This window comes from Tinamus guttatus, unplaced genomic scaffold, assembly GCF_059628265.1.
Source record: "Tinamus guttatus ecotype Peru unplaced genomic scaffold, ASM5962826v1 Tinamus_guttatus_pri_ptg000218l, whole genome shotgun sequence".
In the NCBI taxonomy this organism is placed as follows: domain Eukaryota; kingdom Metazoa; phylum Chordata; class Aves; order Tinamiformes; family Tinamidae; genus Tinamus; species Tinamus guttatus.
In genome coordinates this window covers 4,391,413-4,412,946 of record NW_028288752.1, presented here as the reverse complement: position 1 = coordinate 4,412,946, position 21,534 = coordinate 4,391,413, and the positions used below count along the sequence as shown (strand labels likewise).

Here is a 21,534-nt window from a genome sequence, read left to right as displayed (position 1 = left end):
GCCCAACACCCTATTAACAACTTAACAGTGAAATCAAAACTAGCAGATTTCAATGCACATCCAGAAGAAGGTAGGGAAGATTTTGAATGAGCTTCTGAACGACTCTCCTGACCAAATATGTCTCCTGCTTCATTTGGACAGCTACAAACGTGGAAAACTTGTCCATCATGGTGCAAAGTTAATCATTGCTTAGCACTGACTGCTCCACAATGGACCCCTAAAAACTCAACAGATCTGCCCTGCGAGGCAAATCCTCTGGTTTATGAGGGTATTTTTCAAATCCTCTGAAGGCTTCCAAGACAATTTTGTCTGACTTAAGGATAAATTTTTATAATGCAACTACTTTGTTGTTGATCCTGTAGGTGTTTGCTCAAGCCAAGTACTTCTGCATGTAGGTTTTTCCCAGGAATCTGAAAGCATTAGTTTTGTCTGTTACAAACTTTACAATACCCATAAATCAATGCCAAAATCATTTTTCCCCCCCAAAAAAAAATCAGAAAAAAAATAGTTTTCCCAAAAGAAAGCACTGTGGAGGACTTGACATCAATTAGATGACAAGATCCAAAAGAGTCCATGGTGAAATAATTCAGATTTGGACACTTGCACAAGTCCCACATGCATAAAGAGGTTAAATTTTCTTTGAAAAAACTGCAATGTGCAGGACAAAACGCACAAAGATGCTGCAGAGAAAAGCCAATGGATTTTGTAATAACTAAGCAAATTTAGTAGCAGATTTGTGATCCACCAAGTATTTGCTGAATGGGAAATCAGCCAAAGCAGCTAGTTATGTGTTGCCTAGCTGCAGACTAATATGAATAGTTTCCCTTCAGGTAAATCATTTTCTATTACTTCTAAGTACCCCAGGAAAAATACTAATTGAAAACACAGTTCTAATACTGTCCAGCTGGAAAACATTAGCTTAGGATGGAACTGGCTTGACACGGCTGCCAACTGGCTATGCACAATGGAAAAGGGAATTAATCTCTCGCAGACAAGGCATCCCATTTTCCATTTCTCCTTTGTAACCCTCAAATACATTTGTTATTAACCAAAGGCTTTGATTCACAAAGGGAAAGAAAAACATCAATGCATTTATGATAACACAAGTCTGAATTTCTTGTATAAAAATGAAAGCTTTCAAATTATTGACACAAGGAATGGCAGAGCTACCGGCTTGCGGTCCAAGAGCTTACCGACATTTCACTCTCTCCTTGGCTAGCCATTAAGAGAGAGATAAATAGATGAAACAGAACAGATGTAAAAGGAAAAAGAAAATTCAGATCCCATCTCTGATTCAGCCCAACCCACTTTCCCGCATCATCTCAGAAGGGTCATTCCCCAAGTTCCTCAGAAGCCACAGGTGTCCTTCACTTGCTCTCTTCTCCAGGCTGACCCAACTTGACTGAAAGACTCCAGATTTATTTTATTTTTTAATACTTTCTTTCCCTATCCAAATTCTGCAAGACACAATTAAGGAAAAAGAAAAAATCTGAAATTTTAGCTACTCTCCTTGTCATGGAGAATCCTCCTTGTTCTGCATCCAGGTCTATCAGCAGGTACCTCACCTGCTGGCCCAGCAGCCCACCTCCCTAATGGGCTTCAAGGGACTGTAAACACTTTTTGTCTGAATTAGACTGCACTATTTCTGCAAAAAGTGGCTTAAGAAACATTTGTGCGAACTGCTTCGCTGACATGTCAGCCGAGAGGGTAATTAGCAGTTGGCAGCAATTTCTGGATCTGAAAAAGAAGGACATCTGTCCACTATCTCCCTCATTATACTTAAAAACGGCTCCTCCATCAGTCCTTGACTAGCTTCAGGTCAGGCAAGAGAGATGGGGACAATGACAGCGGGCGCAGGGAAGCAAGGAAATTCAGCTGAAAGCACGAGAAAGATGAAATCCTCTCTGCACCTCTATCTACAGGAACACTTCAAACGTGAGTTCAACATTCCTCTAATCAAAGAGGAAACTGAGAAGCAAACAAAAAGTAGAGAGATAGAGAGCAGAAAGCGCACAACAAAGCTCAAAAGAAAAAAAGGAGATGCAAGATGAACAAGAAGGAAAATAACACCCCAGTCAGGGACTAAGAGATCCAAAGTTGAAATCTTCACTCTAGTTTTGTAGACCAAATTGTCAGAGATCAGAAAGTTCGGGGCAGCTTTGTTTGGGTCTGATCCTACAGGAGAGGGGCTCTCGGTTAGCTTATTTCTAAAAAATTAATTAAGAAATGAAAACAGGGAAAAGGGGAAGTTCCCGCAGGTCAGGCAGTTTCATATAACTTTCAACTAATTGACACTTAGCTTTTCCATTTAAGTGGCAGGTACTGAGACAAACTCTTCCTCTCCCTCCTTCCCACCACATTAATGTCAATTTAGGTCAGACTCTGAAGTCTGCAAAAAGTTACAGAAGAATTTTAATAATTCATACCACCCTGGACTTTTTAAACCATGTTTTGAGTTCTACAAGGATTTTCTTTTCATAGTGGCTGCAACCCTATTCCTTCAACATTACCTTTTCTTTGTTGTTTTAAGGACAGCCCTACAGAAAACTCTGCCTGTCTTTTTTTTTTTTTTTTCCTTAGACTAACCAAATCAAGAAGAACATTGTAATTAAGTGTGTGGTTCATATATTAAACAGGTCAAAAGGTGAAAACAAGCAAAATCTTTATAAATATCCTGATGGCACCCCGATGAAGTCAGGCCCATCCATCACACCGTTCCACCAGCGTTTATATCGTCAGAGTATGTTGCTGCTGCATAACCCTTAAAATGCTTTAATTGTTGAACTGACAGCTTTAAAGGCTCTTGTTAACAAGTAATCCACCCAACAGACATTGGTCCCAAACGGAAGCCTCCCAAAGATGCCTCCATGCTGGTGGCAACATCCACAAGTATCCAGGAAGCTCATGCCCATTTGCTGGATCATAGCCCAGTTTTACAAGCACACACTTCAAATGAGGTCTTGGTGAGCCATTAGCAGCTAATGATCCTCAATATCTATCACGGCCAAAAGAAAATACAGAAATTATAAATAAATCTCAGGAAAAGGGAATGCGCTGGGTTCAAATGGAAATCAAGGGCTGCCATCACCCAGAATGTCCTAGGGGAGAGGCCCCTAGGACACATCAGCTCACTCAATTAACCCCAATTAATGGATGCCTTTGCAAATTTTGCTTTCTTTCCAAGCACCAGGGTTCATATGTGCAAAAAAGGGACAGACTATCCTGACTTCAGAGAAAGATGTAACGATGATTAATCTATGGAGCACTCCTACAGGGGAAACCACAGGAACCATTCACCTTAGGCCAAAAGGGTCTCAGGTTCTTAACTTTTTCTTTTAGCATACAAGTCTACTAGTGAAAGCATCACACGAAAAAGCATCTTTTTATTTACTATTTTCCTTTTAAACATAATTTTCCTAAACCTACTACATGCTATGTCCAAGGACACATCAGGTTGGTGTAAAGTAACCATTTCTCCACGCTATTTGTTTATCACAAGACACACTGGAACACACATATTCATGTAGAGAAATATGTTGATACTGTCACAGGACACACACAAAGACATACAATTATATTCCTCTCTACTTTGAGAGAGTGAAGAAAAATGGTTTTCTATTTGCAGCCCCTGTAGCCATTTGTTGCCAAATGCAACGTAAAACTGCTGTGTAAAACTGCATTCTTCTCTATTGCAAGGCATAAAAACTAACAAGGCAAGTGGAAAAAAAATGTCTTACTCTACAAACAATATAACTTTTATCCAAACCCCAAAGATGTAAAGGCATAGCAGAAGGGATAAAATTAAGGGGAAACAAGACTTGATGGCTCTCCTGGACCTACACTTTCTTACAGGCACATGACAAATAGTGGACTTTATATTGCTGCATTCAAATAGTGGACTTTATATTGCTGCATTAAGCAGGATTTAAAAATGAGAATTGTTGACTAACTGGGGCGAGGCCCGTCCGACAGCAGCAGTTCTCACCTTCACGCTTCCTCCAATGAGATCAGGCGGTTCCTCATCTGTTTCTAAGGCAACGTTGATGGAGGCAAAGGGGCGACTTGCCATCTGTTGCATCTCACGCAGCAGTTGCTAATGCAATAAACAGAAAAATATTATCACCATGTTACTCTGGCACAAGGAGGAAGAAATACGTATCAGAGAGGTTGTAGTCAATACAAAGGTAAGCAATGAATAGGGAAAAATAACCTTCTGGGGTTTTAACAGGCTAAAAGGTACAAAAAAGGTCATTGTAGACAGCCCCACCATGACAGTGTAACAAGTTGTGAGTCATTAGCCCAATTCAGCTGTCGAATAAACCACATCTGCTGAAGTTTCCATGAAGCAGTAATCCAAGTTGGGTTAACCCAGTTGCTGGTCACCATCTCTGTGTGGCATGAGACGAATTCACAAGTTTTCAAACACGAGGACCCTCCCCTCCTACCTGGCCATGCTGGAAAGAGCATTTCCATTTAGCAGAGGCCACGCTGCTCTTGGGTTCCCATGGCTAATTCCTACTGCTAAATGTGGGCCGGACAACCTGACGCTGGATGCAGAAACCCTAACCCTAATTCCCAGAAGCAACGGGTGGGATACAACTCTTGGCCTCTATTTAATAGGGGAAGAGACATATCTCCTTGTATATCCGTTTAAAAAAAAAAAAATCCCCGCACAAAACAGCATTTGCTGCTTCCCTCAAGTGCAGAACATTGATTAGATCCTTCAGTTCACATGCTGTAGAGCACGTAGCATTACCCACATTACCCACTTACTATTACTACTTAAATGTGGCACTGCTAGTTATGCTCTTTTCTTTTTTAAGCTAGAATGACACATTGCCAAATACCCTATGTACTTATTACCCCTCTTCTTTTAAGATAGGGCTTAGAATTACCAAAATACCCAATCTGACTATTTATAGCATCAAAAAGGTACTAAACACCACAAAATGCCAGTGGGAAGAATCTAGGGAAGACTAACAGAACATGAGAAGGAAGAAGCCACAATCCAGAGTGCTCTGCTTTGAGCAAAACTAAGTATATCACCATTTTCTGCAATTCATGAGCCTTCTGCGTTCTTCTCTCTGCTAGGTCACCTTTTGCTCTTTTTTTTTGTGTGTGTGTGTGTGTGTGTGTGTGTGTGTGCAGAAAATGAAGACATCTTCTCTCTAACCCTGAAGTTCAGGCCAGGTGGCAGGGATGCATGTCAGCACCGATATAACCCAGCCTGGGTGCATCGACAGCTTCTAGGAGTCTCAGGCAAGAACATATAAAATTCCACTGGCTTTGCTGAAAGATCCAGTTTTGCTTAATCTCTGAAAGACTGAAAAAGAAAAAGAAAAAAAAAAAAAAAACGTATTTCACAGCAGATTGTAGACACTGTCACAGAGTGAAAAAAGAAAAAAAAATAAAAGAAAAAAAAAAAGCCCAACCCCAGTAAATTCACACAAACGGAGCTGTAGTAAGCATTTGCAAGCAAACTCGTGTGGACCTCAACACTTGGGCAAAAGAACTCAAGGAGCTTTAGCGTTTTTAAAGCACTCCAGCAGATTGCAAACTAAAGCAAGCGTGAAACAGATTGCCGGGTTGTTGTTCCCGCAATTGTCCCCTTCAGCTATCATAAAGCGCTTTGTTTAATGGCTATAAAATCAAAGAACAAGCTGTCCTGATGAAGATGTCCACAAGACTTGCAAACTAGAAGCTATTAGCTCTTCGGAGCAAGTTTGGTTTACGAAAGAAAACGTGCAATTCGGCAACGTGACACCTTCTTGAGTCAAGAAGAGCTTCAAAAAATAAAAGCCTGAAGTGCCGAGTGCTATGACACCAGTGTGGGGTAAAGCAATGCTGACCAAGACGTTACTGTCAGAAAAAAAAAACCCAAAACAAACCCGAAAAAGCTTCACACACTTAATAGGAAATCCTAGAATAGTGTTAATCTCTCTAAAAAGGATCTTAAAGGCCTAATGTTTGACAGTCTTACAATAAAATATCCAAGCAGTGTGTACTGAAATGCACCCCTGGGCATTTCGTGTTGCGGTAAGTACAGTCTTAAAATGAGAACTTGCACAACTTGCATTTGCATGGAGTTTTCTTCCCCTTCTGCTGCCAATACCGGGAGAAAAACTCCTTTCGAGAATTACAAGTCAGGGCAATCGCAGGCGGAGAAGTGTGGAAACAAAGCCCGGAGGTTTTGCTGCAACCAGACGCTGACGGTACCTGACAATAAATAATGCAGACAGTACATGGCGGAGAGGCGAGAAAAAAGAAAAGCAAAGAGGAGGGAAGATGACGGAGGTTGCTCATCTCACAGCGCCCAGGGACTGCAGGTGCAGATCCGGGAGCAAACACTGCAGAAAAGCAGCGTTTCTCTAAATTCAAATGCGTGGGGTGACGGGTAAGCTGGGAGGAATTCTGTGCTGCTGATGCCACAGCAGCAAGCGCGGGAATTTAGCGAAATCAGTCACTTTTCTTGCCCCGGTGCTGGCTCTCATGCAAAAGAAAAACAGCCATTCGGGTTACTGGGTTAATTGATTAATATTAGCCACGGCGTGTTTTCTGACATGAAGACCTTGACCTTTTTGTTCGCAGTAATAAACTAGTCAGTGTTTTGTGTGCAACTCCCCAGCTACCATCAATCTCGACCAGTGCCCCTCCAGAGCCTGTTTTATAAGCACAAGAATCCAGCACCTTTTGGGATTGGGATACAGTGTCTTCAGTTATGGAAGGATGCCGATGTATTTTATTTATAAGCTTTCATTTTAATGTAGAGTAAAAGAGAAGCAAATAGGATCTCAGAAGGCAGGAAGCAAGCTATTCCCAGGGGATAGGACATATTAATGCCATGGTATGAAACACCACCCAGACACCACCAGGAAAGCCTCAGACCATTCGCCCAGGCCAGGGGAGGTGAATCTCCCCCTGAACCGACTTTCTGTGGCTGCATTTGGTGCAATGGGCCAAAACTCAAAGACCTTCCAGATGCGGAGATTAGCCTCAACAGGGGGAGAAAAGAACAGCTCCAAGATCTCAGAGAGAGGAAAAAAGGAAAGAGAATACATATCAGTTTTTCTCTTTATTTAACATGTATAAAAGAAAAGGTTTGAGGAGAGAACAGACTATATGGTGCTTTCTGCATGCAGCTCTCCCACGCACAGCTGCTGGAGATGCCCATCTCCAGCATGGATTCAGGCACCTGGTGGCCTCCCTCGCCAGCCAGGGCTAAACTGAGGGTGACACTGAAACAACAGCGTCGTCTCCTTCTTCCAGACCAATTTTCTTCACGCGGGCAGGTCAGTGGAGTGCTCAAGTGAGTCATTCCCCATAGACATCCCCTTGAAGACTCAGCGCGCTACATCAAGCACACAATCTCCTTTGGTGCCAAAAGGTCTCCCTGCCTACGCCAAGGATGCGTCAACAAGGGATAATAAGATTCCGGCAGTGAGGTTTATTAGCTCCGGAACTGAGGTGCTCCGACTGCGGTCAAGGGGACGGACAGCCCTGCCTTCCCTCCAAAACCACGGCTGACATCCCCACGGCTGCAACGGTACCGGGGCACCTCGATGCCAGGCTGCATTGCTACGAAGGCAGCACTAACCCATGGTCTGGCAGCACCTGGTTATTAATATGAAATAACATCTAACCCGATGGAAAAAAAAACTCGGTTTTATGTTTTAGTTACGCAGCTGCCTTAGGGGAAGGAGAAGAAATCAATGGAGTTGCCTACAGAATAAAAAAGAGGCACCCCAAGCCCCTCACAAACATCTAAGATACAAATACTCCACAAGGATGAGCCATCCTGTCCCAGAAATAAGTGAATTAAAGCATTTAGCCACAATTATATTAACTCTCATGTAAGTCAACAAACAAACAATTTTCCTGACACTTCCATCATCACTGAAAATTAAGTTTTTAAGCCCCTAGAGCAGTGCACATATTAATGGCAGCTAATTAGTTTTGTAACTGACTTTGCAGGCTATGCTGGGAAAAAAAAAAAAAAAAAAAAGAGAGAGGAGGAGGGAATTAATGTTCAAATGCTTCTCAACAGGCATTTCCACACTTCAAAACTACAACAAATCAGAAAGCAAAGCTGCTGGGAACTCGCCTCATGCTGAAATGACAGAACATATTTAATCCAGGGCTGATTAAGATAAGTAAGTTACTTATCATAATCATGCCCAGTGGAAGGGCACAGAGAGCTGACCTTTAATAACGATCCTAGATATCATTTGTGAAAAGAAAGGAAAATAAAAAAGGGGAAAAAGTGTACAGTCCATGTCCATTGTCCATACAGACTGGAAAATCTATCAGCAGGAGCTAGTTGCACAATAGCAAAAATCACCTGTGATTGACTGGAGCTCTTTTGGTGTAATTATACAACGCTCGTTCTCGCTGATTTTTCCAAAGAGCTAAATTAGACACCTGCACCCCTGATTCCTGGTGACGCAGAGAAAGACCCAGGAGTCTGAAACTGCAGCAGCTCTAATGCACACAGTTAAGGGTGACCTCTCGTACTGCTGGTCTATCCCAACACCGCCGCAAACATTGGACTTGGATTCTCTGTGGGATATAATAAAAATAGCTCCAGCTTCTTTCTTCATTCTCTGTGGTGGTTCTGCCCTTCCACTTTGGGAGGAAACACCCCGGAGGGAGCACGGTGCTCGGCTGGGTGCCCAAGCTGCGTACGGGATTGCCACCCTGATTTGTGGTACGCAACGGAAACGTAGCACAGCCAGGAACAGCGGCCGGAGCATCCGCACGTTCAAGCAGAAGGGAGCTCAATTAGGCACGGAATGACCAGAGCGTGTTCAAGCAAAAATGGACCATCGCTTCCCCCAAGCTGGAATCTCCTGTCAGCTTTAATTTTTCGGCTGTTTTCTCTCTTTGAGGCATCTCTTATTTCTGCTGTGATTTCCTTGAGTTGGTGACCAAAGTCAAAGGGATCATTGCAGAGAGCACTCAAGTGTCTGTACTTTGGAAGAAGCCTACAGGCCACTACAAGTTGGTTCCATTCATGGGTTTTAAAACAGGAGAGTAGAAAAAGCTACAGCTATTGGATCTGACCTCCTGTACAGTATAAGCCACAGGATCTCACCATGTGATTTCTACAGATCACTTGAATTAACATAAGAAAGATCCTTCCAAAAGGATCCATTCAAATTCCAATTTGAAATCCATCTTTTTAAAACAAATCATTGCCACTGTTAAACTTGCCATTAAAAAACAGAAAAAGATGAATATTTCCTTATGTCTTTTATCCTCAGTCCCTGCAGATACTGGGGGCTATGTCTTTGGCAGATTATTTACAAGATTTCTACACTGTCAGAAGTCTTCTCTGATTCTTTATCCACAGTCATTCACATTATTAACTCTCAGTGTGTTTTCCTTAGGATGAATTGAATAATTTGTGATGCTTTAACCTGTCCCTTATCTCTTGAACCACAAATTGATCTTGCATTTTCCTGAACCACCTGCAACATCTAGAACACTACAGAGACTGGGGCGGACACAGTTTCCTATAGTCATCCCACTACATTACACCCAACACGTAATGCTATGCTCTTGTATATTACTTCACTTACATATCCAGGAACTGGAAGTTAACATACAGCACTTGGCTGAGCAGTTGAGTGTGCTGACCTCCTACTCTAGCCCTCTGTAGACATCATCTACTTGTGACAATTCTCACTCTTCCTGTTGGTGTTTTATCTACAAACTACACCAATTGTAAGCTATTTTTCCCCCCCTTTAACTGACAGATTCTGAATACTATTGCAAAATAACCCAGAAACACACAACGTACTGCCTGCTGGGAGCTTGAGGAACATAGCAGAGAAGTTCTGCACTAGCTTATCTGGTTTCTCATATTCCCCTCTGAGCAGCTGTGTCTGTCCACTGTCAGACACAGGCTAATGAAGGGGACAGATTTGTAGCCTGACCTTTCATGTTCTAACACAGGGCCAATATCATCCTTCCAAAACACTGCCAGAGATTTTCATGCTGTGATGAAGATTCTGATTTACAGTTACAGTTTTAAGACATTCCAATTCTGAATCCTTTTATTTAACAAAGAATAGCCTAAATCAGAGTCTTAAAGACAAGGCATGAGATGAACGAAATACTAACAGGTGAGACCTGGAAGGGGAAGAAAAGTGAGGCAGGGCAATAAATAACATATAATATAAATTCCCTTGGAAATCCTTTGCCCTAATAGTGAATACAGAGAGCCACTTGCCTAAATGGCATTTGGTGTTCATGGACAGATGGGGGCTGGCAAAGCTAAACTGCAAAGAGATATTAAAGCCAAAAAAGCCAGTGTAGACACAAGTGCTGCTACATTCTCAGTAAACTTGTGAAGGAAGATGATGTTTAGTCAAGGAGCTGGTGGATAATCCCTGTAGTAAATCAATACACAAACCCCATCCTGCATAAGTTTGGGCAGAGTAGACAGAGTAGAAGGGGTTCAGTCCTGGGCTGCACTAGATCAGTTCCAAAGGTCCCTTCCAATCTTGATGACTCTGCGAGTCTGGAAATTCTGGGCAAGAATGGAGGCAAAATGTAGGCAATTTTATTGATGTTAAAAGTTAGGTTCTGTTCTACAGACCTAAGTTTAGACACCTCTATTTGTGCTTCATGTTGGTGTTCCCAGCACAGCAAATGGGACATGGAGGGCAACTCAGCTCACCCTCACACGTGTGGCCAGCCAAATCACTCTCCACACCCACAGGAGCTATTTCTTGGCAGAAGTCAAGGAGTAGGAAGCCAGCTGAGGGCGAATAGACTCAAATTTGGACGCTAAAATGGAATAAGAGGACAAAAAATTCAAAACAGCAGATGGGTATACTAAATTTATAATGCCAGTCTCGTATTTTGTGTGTGATTCTCTATTTACCACCTTGATGCGTCTTAACATGTCATTTTCCGGAGACAAGATGGAAAGATTTCCTATTTCTATTTCCTAATGTCACTCACTTTGTCCTAAGCCTCTTATAAAAGCTGCCTTTTTATCTCCATTTTCCTCTTTAAGATGTCTACAGATATTTAAACATGGTGCTCACTGGAGAGAGAATAAATACACAATTTACTATCCCATCTCCTCCCTGCCCGATATGACACAAATTGCTCCCAGTTTTACTTCAGGTCGAGTCTTGCACTCTGCAAGGCCCGCACTTTTGCTCAGTGCTCATTTTTGCTGGAACTGTGCATTTGCACACCCAAAAGACACCTTTTGGCCAGAAAGCTGAGGATGATCAGCACTGATGTGCACAGGCAGCTGGTCAAAGGGAATTAGCTCTAGAAAGAAAAAGAATGTTAGGAAGATCTTTTAACTGTCAGGAGCCAGCAGGGCAGGCAGAAATTTAATTGTCACATGTCTTATGAGATCTAGCGATAGATTCTCAATTTGCAGATCAATGACTTCTCACTAAGGAGTAGTACAAATTAATTTCGTTTCCACCAAAGGAGGTTGCTACTCCATTTTCTCTATCCCATTCCACTAACCCAACAGGCTAAGCACAGCGGTACCAGTTCTCCCAACATACTCTCCAAACCCATATGGCTTGGATAATTCTGATGACTAGATCTGCAATCCAAGGCTCTTGCAAGGGTAGTGGATAAAAACAAAGAGCAGTCATCTCCAAAGCATGGAAGAAAGGAAAAAATTAAGAGTAACATGCTTCGAAACCATCCTTAAAACAGCAGAGGTCAAATCATGTGGATACTTGAAAACCTGCAGTGTAGAAAATAGCTGTTAATCATTATTTTAGCTACTAATGCTTGAAGGAAGTCTTAATAGGATTTATTGAGAGCCTGCATTGAAAACAAACAAAAGAACTCTCCATCACTTTGAAAGCTATAAAAACATCTTAAATGCTACCAAAAAGTCAAAGACTTTGAGGATAGTCTTTTATCTCTGGAGATGGTCTCCGTTAATGCAAAATGTCTAATAAACGGCATGGCAAAGACTTGAAAGTTTCCTCATCTTTTATAACCATTTCTAAAGAAGGATGGAGTAGCACAGACCTATGAACTACGAGACAGATTTACAGTGTTTTATGCTGATATAAAGTCCTAGTAATTTTTCATACAATAAGACTACATGAGGAATAAAATTCCTCATTCCATTAATGTATTCCCTGTGCATTTTCCACATATGAACTGCACATAATCACTGTACATACAATTTACAGATGATTCGCTAGAAATGAATGTTCTGCGTTCACATGAGCACTTTGATACCACTTAAAGAGTAAGAGCTTAGAAAAAAAGAAAACTAACATCATTATGAAGGCTTTTCCTGATGCAATGAAGGTGTAAGGCAAATATTGACGAAAGACAGTAATCTCCCAGGAAGAGACTGTTATGATGAACTGTCTGTCAATTAGCTACACCTGTGAATCGAGTTTAAAAGATTAAAACATGCTAACACCAACTGACCCTGTAATTCCAATTAATTTTCTCAAACATGCATCAGACTCAGAGTAACTTCATTCAGAGATATTTTTCATTTAAGCTGCTGCTCAAGTATTTTTCACTGAGATCCAGATATGATATTTATTTCCACCTAGATTCTTTATATGCTTTTAGAGAAAGCTTTTTATCCTGGGAGCCAACAGGGAAGTATGCTGGGGAGAAGTAAAAAACAAAACAAAACAAAAAACAATGCTAATTCTAGCCCAAAATCTATTTAGCTTCCGAGAACATGGAAAACCTCAGACAGTCACATGACTTTGAATACTTCGGGATATCTATTGGGAATGGGCATAACTCAGCCTACAAGCCCTTCACAGATGGTACTCGGTCTCAGATGAGGGGCACAGACACCTGCATTTAGGAATCACAGACATTTTTATATGCTATAAACTATCAAATAAAGAAAAAAACCCACAAGGTTAGGAGCTGGTATAGTTTATGGCTAGCTGAAAAGGGGAAAGCTTTGCCACTACAGTAGCCTTTTTGAGACATACACCTATAGTTTTCCAAATCCTGGTTGTCTTCACTTGCCTTTCCTTTGCTACCATGCTCCTGAAAGAGGCGGGGGGGAAATCTCTCAAACAACTACTATAAGCTCTTCATTTATATTAGGGATAGTTGCTTTTCAAAAGATTAAAGCAGTAGCTAATGTAGTTGAGAGCCTCAGCGCAGAAATTTCATCTTTCTAAACAGATCAAAAGAAACGCCTGATCTACAGTGGTTTAAATAAATGATCTGGAATCAGAGTCCTGGCAACACAGGACCCTCACCCCTATTTTTTCCCGCTTCATGGAAACTGCAGCATGAGGATATTAAAGCAGCATCATTTGTCACCAAAATGGTAATCAAAAGTACATTATTATAAATCCCTAAACAGAAGCATTTATAGATTAGTGAAGCTTATCCTTAACTGAAGGTTAATACTATGCATATGTGAATAAATACATAAAAGAGGAGAACTATAAAAAAGTCATTTAAAAGATAGCATTCAGTTTTGTCATTTCAACCTCTCTCCGTCGTGATGCCCAGCAACTTTGCTTAATCTTCCACACCACGGCTGCCACCAGAAGCAAAGACAGGAAACAACTGTAGAGGAGAAAAAGAAAAAAAAAGAAAGAAAAACCTTTTACTGCCCTTGTCCATAATGTATCAGCAGCTGAAAACTCTAGTAAATGAAAAGCTAGACTATGAGTTCATATAATACTTAGAGGTACTTTGATGAACGATGATACAGCCGCGCAAAATGTTTTGCACAGTTCAGTGCTCATGACACCTGGCGAGGAAAGATGTACATCTATTTTCGGAGAAAACTGTAGTTCCAAAGTTAAATCTTTGACCTCCTCATGCTATGCTAAGAAATTTCACTAGGAAATCAGAACAGTAAGGTAGAAAGATGTAATCAAATTGGAAAAAAAAGAACCCCAGAATACAGCAGTACTGACCCTCTTTGGCTGCATTTAAAGCAAGAGGATAAGCGTGACGTGCCACTGGAGGGGTGCCTGGGACTTTCTCTGTCATGGAGTTGGTCGTATTGAACTCGACAGGTGGGGCTTGTCAAGTGTTGAGAATTTATTAGAGGCTATAACAAAGCTAACAGTATAGTAAAGCTAGACATATAACAGTACTGAAAATATATACCCATATCAGAGCTCTGCAGTTACGGATGCACGATACAACGACCGCTCTTGCTCCTGATGGAGCACCTTTCCAGTCTCATTTTCCCCAGTTTCTCCTTAGGGTCCTGCTGAGTCAGTGGGTCTGATCTGCCTGAAAGTCTTCCCCAACCCCACCCAGGAACAGCCTTTGCTCCTCACGTTTTTTCCAAGACCACAGGTTTTGGTTTTGCACAGAAAGTCTCTCCTCTGAAGCATGATGCTGATGGATGATGTGGAAGCCAATATCTACAAACCTCCTTCCTCATGCTCTAGCGTATACTTAGAGAGTACTTAAAGGCAGGCTAAGAAATAAGTCATCTATTCTTGCCAAAGTGCTCTATTTAAGCCAACCACTGTGCTTTGTATGCTTGAATTGGGGTTTCTTTTAAACAGACAGCCACTGTGCCTCCTTCTCTCCTTCCAAGGGCTCTTTCATTCCCTCCAGCACAGACAGTACAAAACTCGACCTGTGGCATCCCATGCTATGTTTTAAAAGGCAAAAATATACATTTAATCCCTCTCCCCAGTTGCTATTCCAGGGTTCCATGGAGAGACATAGCCATGACAAAAAACGGCTATGTTGGTGAACAACAGCACCCGCTCCTTGGCCTCTAAAACAAGCTCAGTCCTCCCTTGAGACGTTGTTCCTCTTGGATCACTAAACCTCCTCATGTTCTCAAAATGACTCCGTGGCTTCCCCCACGACACACTCACCCAAGCATCTGCAAACTCTGACAGTGGCTTCTTCTGACATGGGAGGTCCACCATAGAGGACCTATAGACCACAACTTCTGATGCCTGCAGGTTTCCCATCCCATTGTTGTCCCCTTTTTGTCATAAATGCCGTGCCATCCATACGAGATGTATATCTATCTATACAAGATGTATGGAAGGGCTCATTGAGTCCCTCGAGCAAATCTACCCTAGGGCAGCCCTACTCTACAACAGCAAACGCGTTAGCCCAGGGTAGCGCAGCCTCCAAGGGGCAGTTCTGCACGCGGCTGTTTTGCCTCTGATGCCGAGAGCCTTCAGCAGTGCAGACACAGACTGCTCACGAGGATCCCAAAACAGCCCTACGGCAATTAATTCACTAGTGCAGACGCAGCCGAAGAGGCTGACACCACTTCTCAGAAATCTTCTCTTGCAAGGCAATTGTTTCTGATTATATGTCATTACCCACAGCCTATATATTATAAAAACTGCATGGGGTCAGCCACTGAACACTTAAGCAGCAGTCTGTGATTATGTTTTTTCTGACATAGATGGGTACAGAAATATTCCTTACTGTCCTAGTCCAGGTGCAAATAAAATGTGACACTTGTGACTTCAGCATTAAAATGCCTGCACAGCTTTTGAAGACTCCTGTGATGCCTATTTCTTTGCAAATTCAAGTAGGATCACAAAGAGATTTGTTCTGTCTTTTTCATTTTATGAGACGTGTGTTCCAAGTCACTTCTCTCATATTTTGTCTAAATATTAAAATCTGGTATTAGTTCACTGCAAAAGCATGGGCATTTTTCTATGATTATCAACAGTTCAGTCAAAGGCCATATATTTCTTTTTGGTGAGATGACCACTGAGTTTTGTAGTAAAAACAATCTGCCCCCTGCCTTGCCATGAGTTCTGCATATACAACAAATCTTTCATTAGCATTTGGCTAAAATAGTGAAAATGCATTACAGAAAATCTAGGATTTCACCATTTGTCCCATCTTTTCTGATGCAACCTACTGTTAAATCCAGTGAAGGGCAAGAGTAGACCATCCCTGTCCCTGTAAAGAGTATTTCACTTGTGGCCATGGTCACACTTTCACTAGATGGATCTTCACTTGCACCACACCCCCACGAGCACAAATGCCACCTCAGAGAAACTGTCGGTCTTTCTAAGGCACAACGTTAGCTTTATCTAGGATACGTAAATATGACAGTACTGCCTGAAGAGAAAAAAAAATCCTAAAGCTACCCAAGCAAAACCAGCACAGCTAAGACCACAAGCTCATCTGTTGTCTTTTGCCACTATTTTGTTTTTCAGTGGGATCTTAACCTCCCTCCACAAATGAAGGATGAAGATAAAATTAACTCTTCAAGACTGTGGAGAGAAGTGTCCTGGGCTTGGCATTTAATTTGACCACAAAAGCAAGAATATTCGAGGTATCTGCAGGAGTCCCCAAGATGGGCTGCCAAACCGATGCAAACGCTTGCTAACTGCTGGACAATTACGCTCCCAATGTAACTTGGGCAGGAACTTCCATGTCAGGATAAAACACAAGGAACAGCTACTACTGTGGCTTGTTAATTTTGTCCCTTCATTCTTGGAAACAAGATGGAAGAGGGAAAGAGCCACATGTTTCCCCAGCCTGGCTGCGCTACACTGTGAAGACCCATTCGAGGGACCCTCTGATCCTATCTGTTCCTCCAAGAAGGGTTTTCTCTGGACAACTGATGTTCATGGGTCATGCTAAGTTTGGGGGCATGGAGAGCAAGGAAACGTACAGCGAAGGAGATCTTCATCTTGCTGTAGGTTACCATTACAAAACATGTAGTTTTTACTCAATTCCCTTTTGGAAATATACGTTTGACAAATCTCTGTGCACCACAGTCCATCACTGCTTCTTGTCTCACTTCTGACACTGCAGCCAAGACTTTCTGGAGGAACCAGAGAGAGGAATTAGCAATTAAAGGCCAATAAGTAACCCTTCTAAAACACTCGATGCGTTCTGCTTTGGAGGAACGGCATCATACAATGTCGTGCTGTCACAAGGAGGCAGCAAATACTCATGAAAGCTACAGAGCCACTAAGGAGACACATCTCCCCTCTTACACTACCTCTCGTTGGCACCACTTTGGGAGGTATCAAATGGTTCCGCTTCGGCTGAACGTGCTGCCATGCACCATCCACTGGGAGAGCCCCAGGGTTCTCAAGATCCATCTCTTGGGTTTACTCAACCTAAACTATCCAGAAATAGGTTTTAAGACCTCTCCTCATGTCACCTATTTTAAAGCAGCTCTAATCCATCTCTCCTTGCAGGAAACAGCCGTATAAATGTGGCAGCACTGGAAGGAAAGAGCTCCTCACAGTGACGGACATGTCCAAAAATGTTTCAAAGCAAAAGCCTACTGGCTGCAAAGTCCTAGCTGGATGTGCACTGTGCCCTGACACTGCCTAGATGCCCCCTTCTGCCTGCTAGGAACACACAACCATGTCAAAATGGCTTTAAAAATAATCCTCGCTGCAGGACCTGTTTTGTCTTCTCCTATTTCTTTCTGCTCCAAAACTGTGTGTCCACTAAGAGTCTCCTTTGTCCCTGAAATCCATCACTTAAGTCCTATCTCTACACCTGCTCCTACCTCAATGCTTTAGCTGCTTTTTCTTTCCCCTCAAAAGAAAGGTGAAAGGCAGAAAAATGTTCTTCTGCTCCCAGCGTAGCCTGTATGCACGTCCTGCAAAAGTCACCTAAGAGCAAACCTAAGAGTGAAGGCCAGCACTTTTGGTAACCACACCTGAACCATCATCATCACCCATTTGATTTCCATCTTCCCAAGCTCAGGCACTCTAAGTGTCATTCACAATTTACATTAGCTTTTTTTTTTTTTTTTTCCTCTCGCTTTTATAATTTATTAATTCTTAACTATTCATTACATCACATAAGCCTAAAAATCATGAGCACCGTGGTTAAGTAATCTCTCCTCAGTTGGCCTCAGCAAATGCAAAAGCCATTTATTAATACATACAGCCCACAACACTCTTTATATTCCAGGAATGGAGTCCCTGGACATCAGAATGTGAACATCCCCTCTGCCTTTATACTGAGCTACAAGCTCTCTTTTGCAGAAGAAAGGGGATTCCTTCCACTTCAGGTATCCATAAATTCTCATAGCAAGTAGAGCTGCATTTTTAAATGGATGGAAAACTCCATCAGCACTTTGGTATGATGCATCCTCATGGAGAGAAGAAAATCCATCTGGCATATTAGGGCCCAATTATTAAACTCTTCTACAATGTTTATCAACATTAGAGTTGCCAGTAAAAAATGACAGTTTTAAATGCCAAAATATACAGCAGCTTCAATGCTAATATGCCTTAACATATATGTCATTTAATAATTTCAGGGAGCACTACAGTGATTACTAGAAATTCATACCAAATTATTTTGATGAATTGGAAGCTATTTAAGTATCCAAAAGCAACTTTTAATATGCTGGGGAGTTACAGGTCACATTTTTAACCGCTCAATGCACTTAACCTCCAAATAGTTGGAACAAATACATAACGCTGAAGCAGCTGCCTGTACAACGATGCCAGGCAAAACCAGACTGGTTGGACACCTCTCTTACTGCTGCGGGTCCTGGGTTTGCACTGTAGGCACTTGCCAAACTGCTACTTGAAGCCAACAGCAAAGAGACAGACCTGATATGCAGATTAATGGCTTAATGCAGATTAATTACTTTTTTTTTTTGCTGAAGACGGTAGCAAGGTTTAATAAGTCATAACCCACCTCATTTGGGGCACGTCATGTTTTTCTGTCATCTACCCACTGATACCTTGCAAGTCTAGGCGCTCAGGAAAACACCTCAAAAAACATTGGATATATGATAAAACTGGCACGGAAAACAACGTCTCCCTGACCTCCGTTTTGAAGAATTTCCCCTTCTACATGAGAACAAGGTACCCCAGCCTAGTGCTACTAGATCTCCCAGGAGATCTAGGCCTGCAGGTAACAAAGCCCTGTGGTGGCCAAGTAGACCCCTGCTGTTCTCAGTTTTCCTCCTCTCCACAAGCCTCTGGACTAGATTGTTCTTCTCCATTCATCTCATGGGACATCTCCTAGGGACACAGCAGAGCTTGGAGAGCTTTTTGGCCGCCCTGTAAGTGGACACCGATGTTTGGCAACCAAACTGCTCTCTGGAGCCCATCAGCTCTATTCAAACAACAGCTTAGACACAACACACAAATACAAACCTAAACTAAGATGCCCAGACTGTAAATTAAATCCCACTCCATCAATAGATTCAAAACCCCCATGTGTTTTTATCACACCCTGACACAGGAGAATGTAGATGCTGAAAGCGTAAAGGGGCACCGATAATGATGAAACTAATTAATGAGGAGAGACCAGATGGCCCTATGCACTGATCATCATGTGATCATTATGGAGGACTAACTCAAGAGGCATGAGGAGAACACAGGAAAAAAAAAAAGTCATGAAAGTTGAACTACTAATTTTCTTCATGTTTTTACAAATCACGCTCAGATATTTCCAAGCTCTTTCTTTTACTCGGGAGAAAAACAAAACAAGGCAAAAACAAAAAGCTATTCAGACTGGATTTTAAAGGCACATATTTAGTAATAGCATTTCTGCTCTAGAGAAAAATTATTGAGTAAAAAAAAAAAATATATTGAACATCTACAACATAACTCCAGATGTGATTTATTGAAACAAGCCATTCCCTCAAACTAAAAGCACTGGGCAAATGTTTATGGCTAGAAAGACTGACATACAGCATGTTAAACCATCTGCTTGACTTGTACAATGACAATCGCAGCTCCCTCTAAAGTCTTCCTGAGGAATAAGCCCAATTACTCACACTAAAATAAAATACACAATTGTGCATTCAGACCTTAGGACAGGCCATAGAAATTCATATAATACCGTGATGAAAAGAGGAGAAAAATAACTTAAAAAAAAAAATCTTCCCTTGCAGTTTCTCTCATTTGTGAAAAAAAGACTCATTTATCTAGCAAGCACCATATGATCATGACGAGACTAGAGACAGTGTTGAATATCCCTAGAAGGAGATTTCAAGGACAGGTATGAAAGGAGAGAGATGCAAGAGTCAAGAAATGGGATATGGTGAAGAAACGTGGCAGAAGCACAATAGAAAACATGCAAGGTCTTTAGAAAAATAAAGAAATTCAGTATGAGATCTTATGGAAAGGGAAGATATTTCACCAAATCTCAGTGTGCTTTGATTAACTCCCCCCTCACACTATCACAGCCGCAAGTATCGAGATGGACTCATTCAGGTGGCTTGGCCAACATCACTTGTGTCTCGCAAGGAGAACAAGGGATGGTTGCCATCAGGTCCATGCCACCTCTCATGGCTTCCCCTCCACTAGAGACAGCAAATGTACTTTACAGGTCTTCTACACCCTGCAGGACCCAACAGTTTCTTTGGCAGGACCCTTTGGCCTCAGTTTTCTTCCCTTCATCCTTGACCCTTCAGGCAAGTCAGGGGATTTGCTTCAACCAGCCTTAATATTTCTATCACGAATCTCTACAAAGAACAGGGCAACAAAATAGAGAAGCTCAGAAGACATATAGATACATACTTTGCAAGGAAGAGAAAGGATTAGTGGTTAGTAATACCAGCTTAGAAGCCACAAATATTTTTCACAGCATCTTCTGTATGTGAAATAGTTGGTACACCAGTGACAAATAACACATTATAGACACATGTGATGGCATAAAGTGATTTTTGGAAGATAGGGAAGCACAGACACTAATAGCAATGTTTACCAGAGACTGTCAAAATAGCTCAAACTTTATCTGCTGAAAGAAAACAGCAAGATCTGTAAAATAAAGAGCTGTTATGAAAAGCTGAGAGGAGGAAATGGAAAAATACAGTTTGCTTGGGATGCCTTTACAAAGGTTAACAATGGTTAGAATATAATTTCTCCTGCTGCTCCAATTATAATGCAATATTAATGATCCTGTAACTTTGTCATTTTACTCAACCTTTACTTACTGACATTTTCTTAGCTTAAAATAACAAATTAACATGCGGCAAAAAAAAACCATGGTAATGCACAGCCATGCACCTCACCGGGACAAATCCCATGACTCCAGGAGTTTGCAGAGTCTTGCAGCTCCTCTAAATGTGGGGCATACTGTGTCTGCCCCAGTTCTTACATTAAACAGAAATCAAACCCAGCAGCCACATTTTGTCCTGCTTCTCACTGCCTGATGAAACAGCACTGGAGTTTTGCAGTGTAACTTGCATCCCAGTGCACTTTGAAGGGACTTATTTTACCTAAATCATCACAATGTCAGCACAGGAAGCGAGAAGAGAACTTAAACCTCCTGTTTTCCTACATGGTTGCCCCATAGATGGAAAAATGTACCTGCTGCCAGCACAAAAGACAGCTATGAAAAATGCTGCTTGCAGAATGGCACATCATACTAAACATTCAGATTCTGGAATAAAAATAAGATTATTTTTGTGCCCACTGTACTCAAAGAATTGATAGGCTTCTCCTATCCGAGATAGAGGTGGTCTATATTCAAAATGTGGTCTTTCCAACGGTCTTTAAGGCTTTGCAGGAAGCCTTTTTACTGCTCCCGCTCTGTGCGCAAATTTTCAGCCAGCTCTTATCTCACTGATGTTACAGGGAGCTATCAGATATTATTTAT

General features: G+C 41.7%; 1 protein-coding gene across 1 annotated transcript in view; it reads right to left on the bottom strand.

Annotated features, from left to right (window-relative positions):
- Positions 1-21,534, bottom strand: part of ATRN (attractin) — a 121,874-nt gene that overhangs the window by 8,799 nt on the left and 91,541 nt on the right. The window contains exons 26-27 of the mRNA XM_088524978.1: positions 13,476-13,554; positions 3,986-4,093 (exon numbers count right to left, since the gene is read on the bottom strand). Of these exons, the coding sequence (XP_088381104.1) occupies positions 3,986-4,093; positions 13,476-13,554 (187 nt within the window). The remainder of the gene's footprint in view (positions 1-3,985; positions 4,094-13,475; positions 13,555-21,534) is intronic.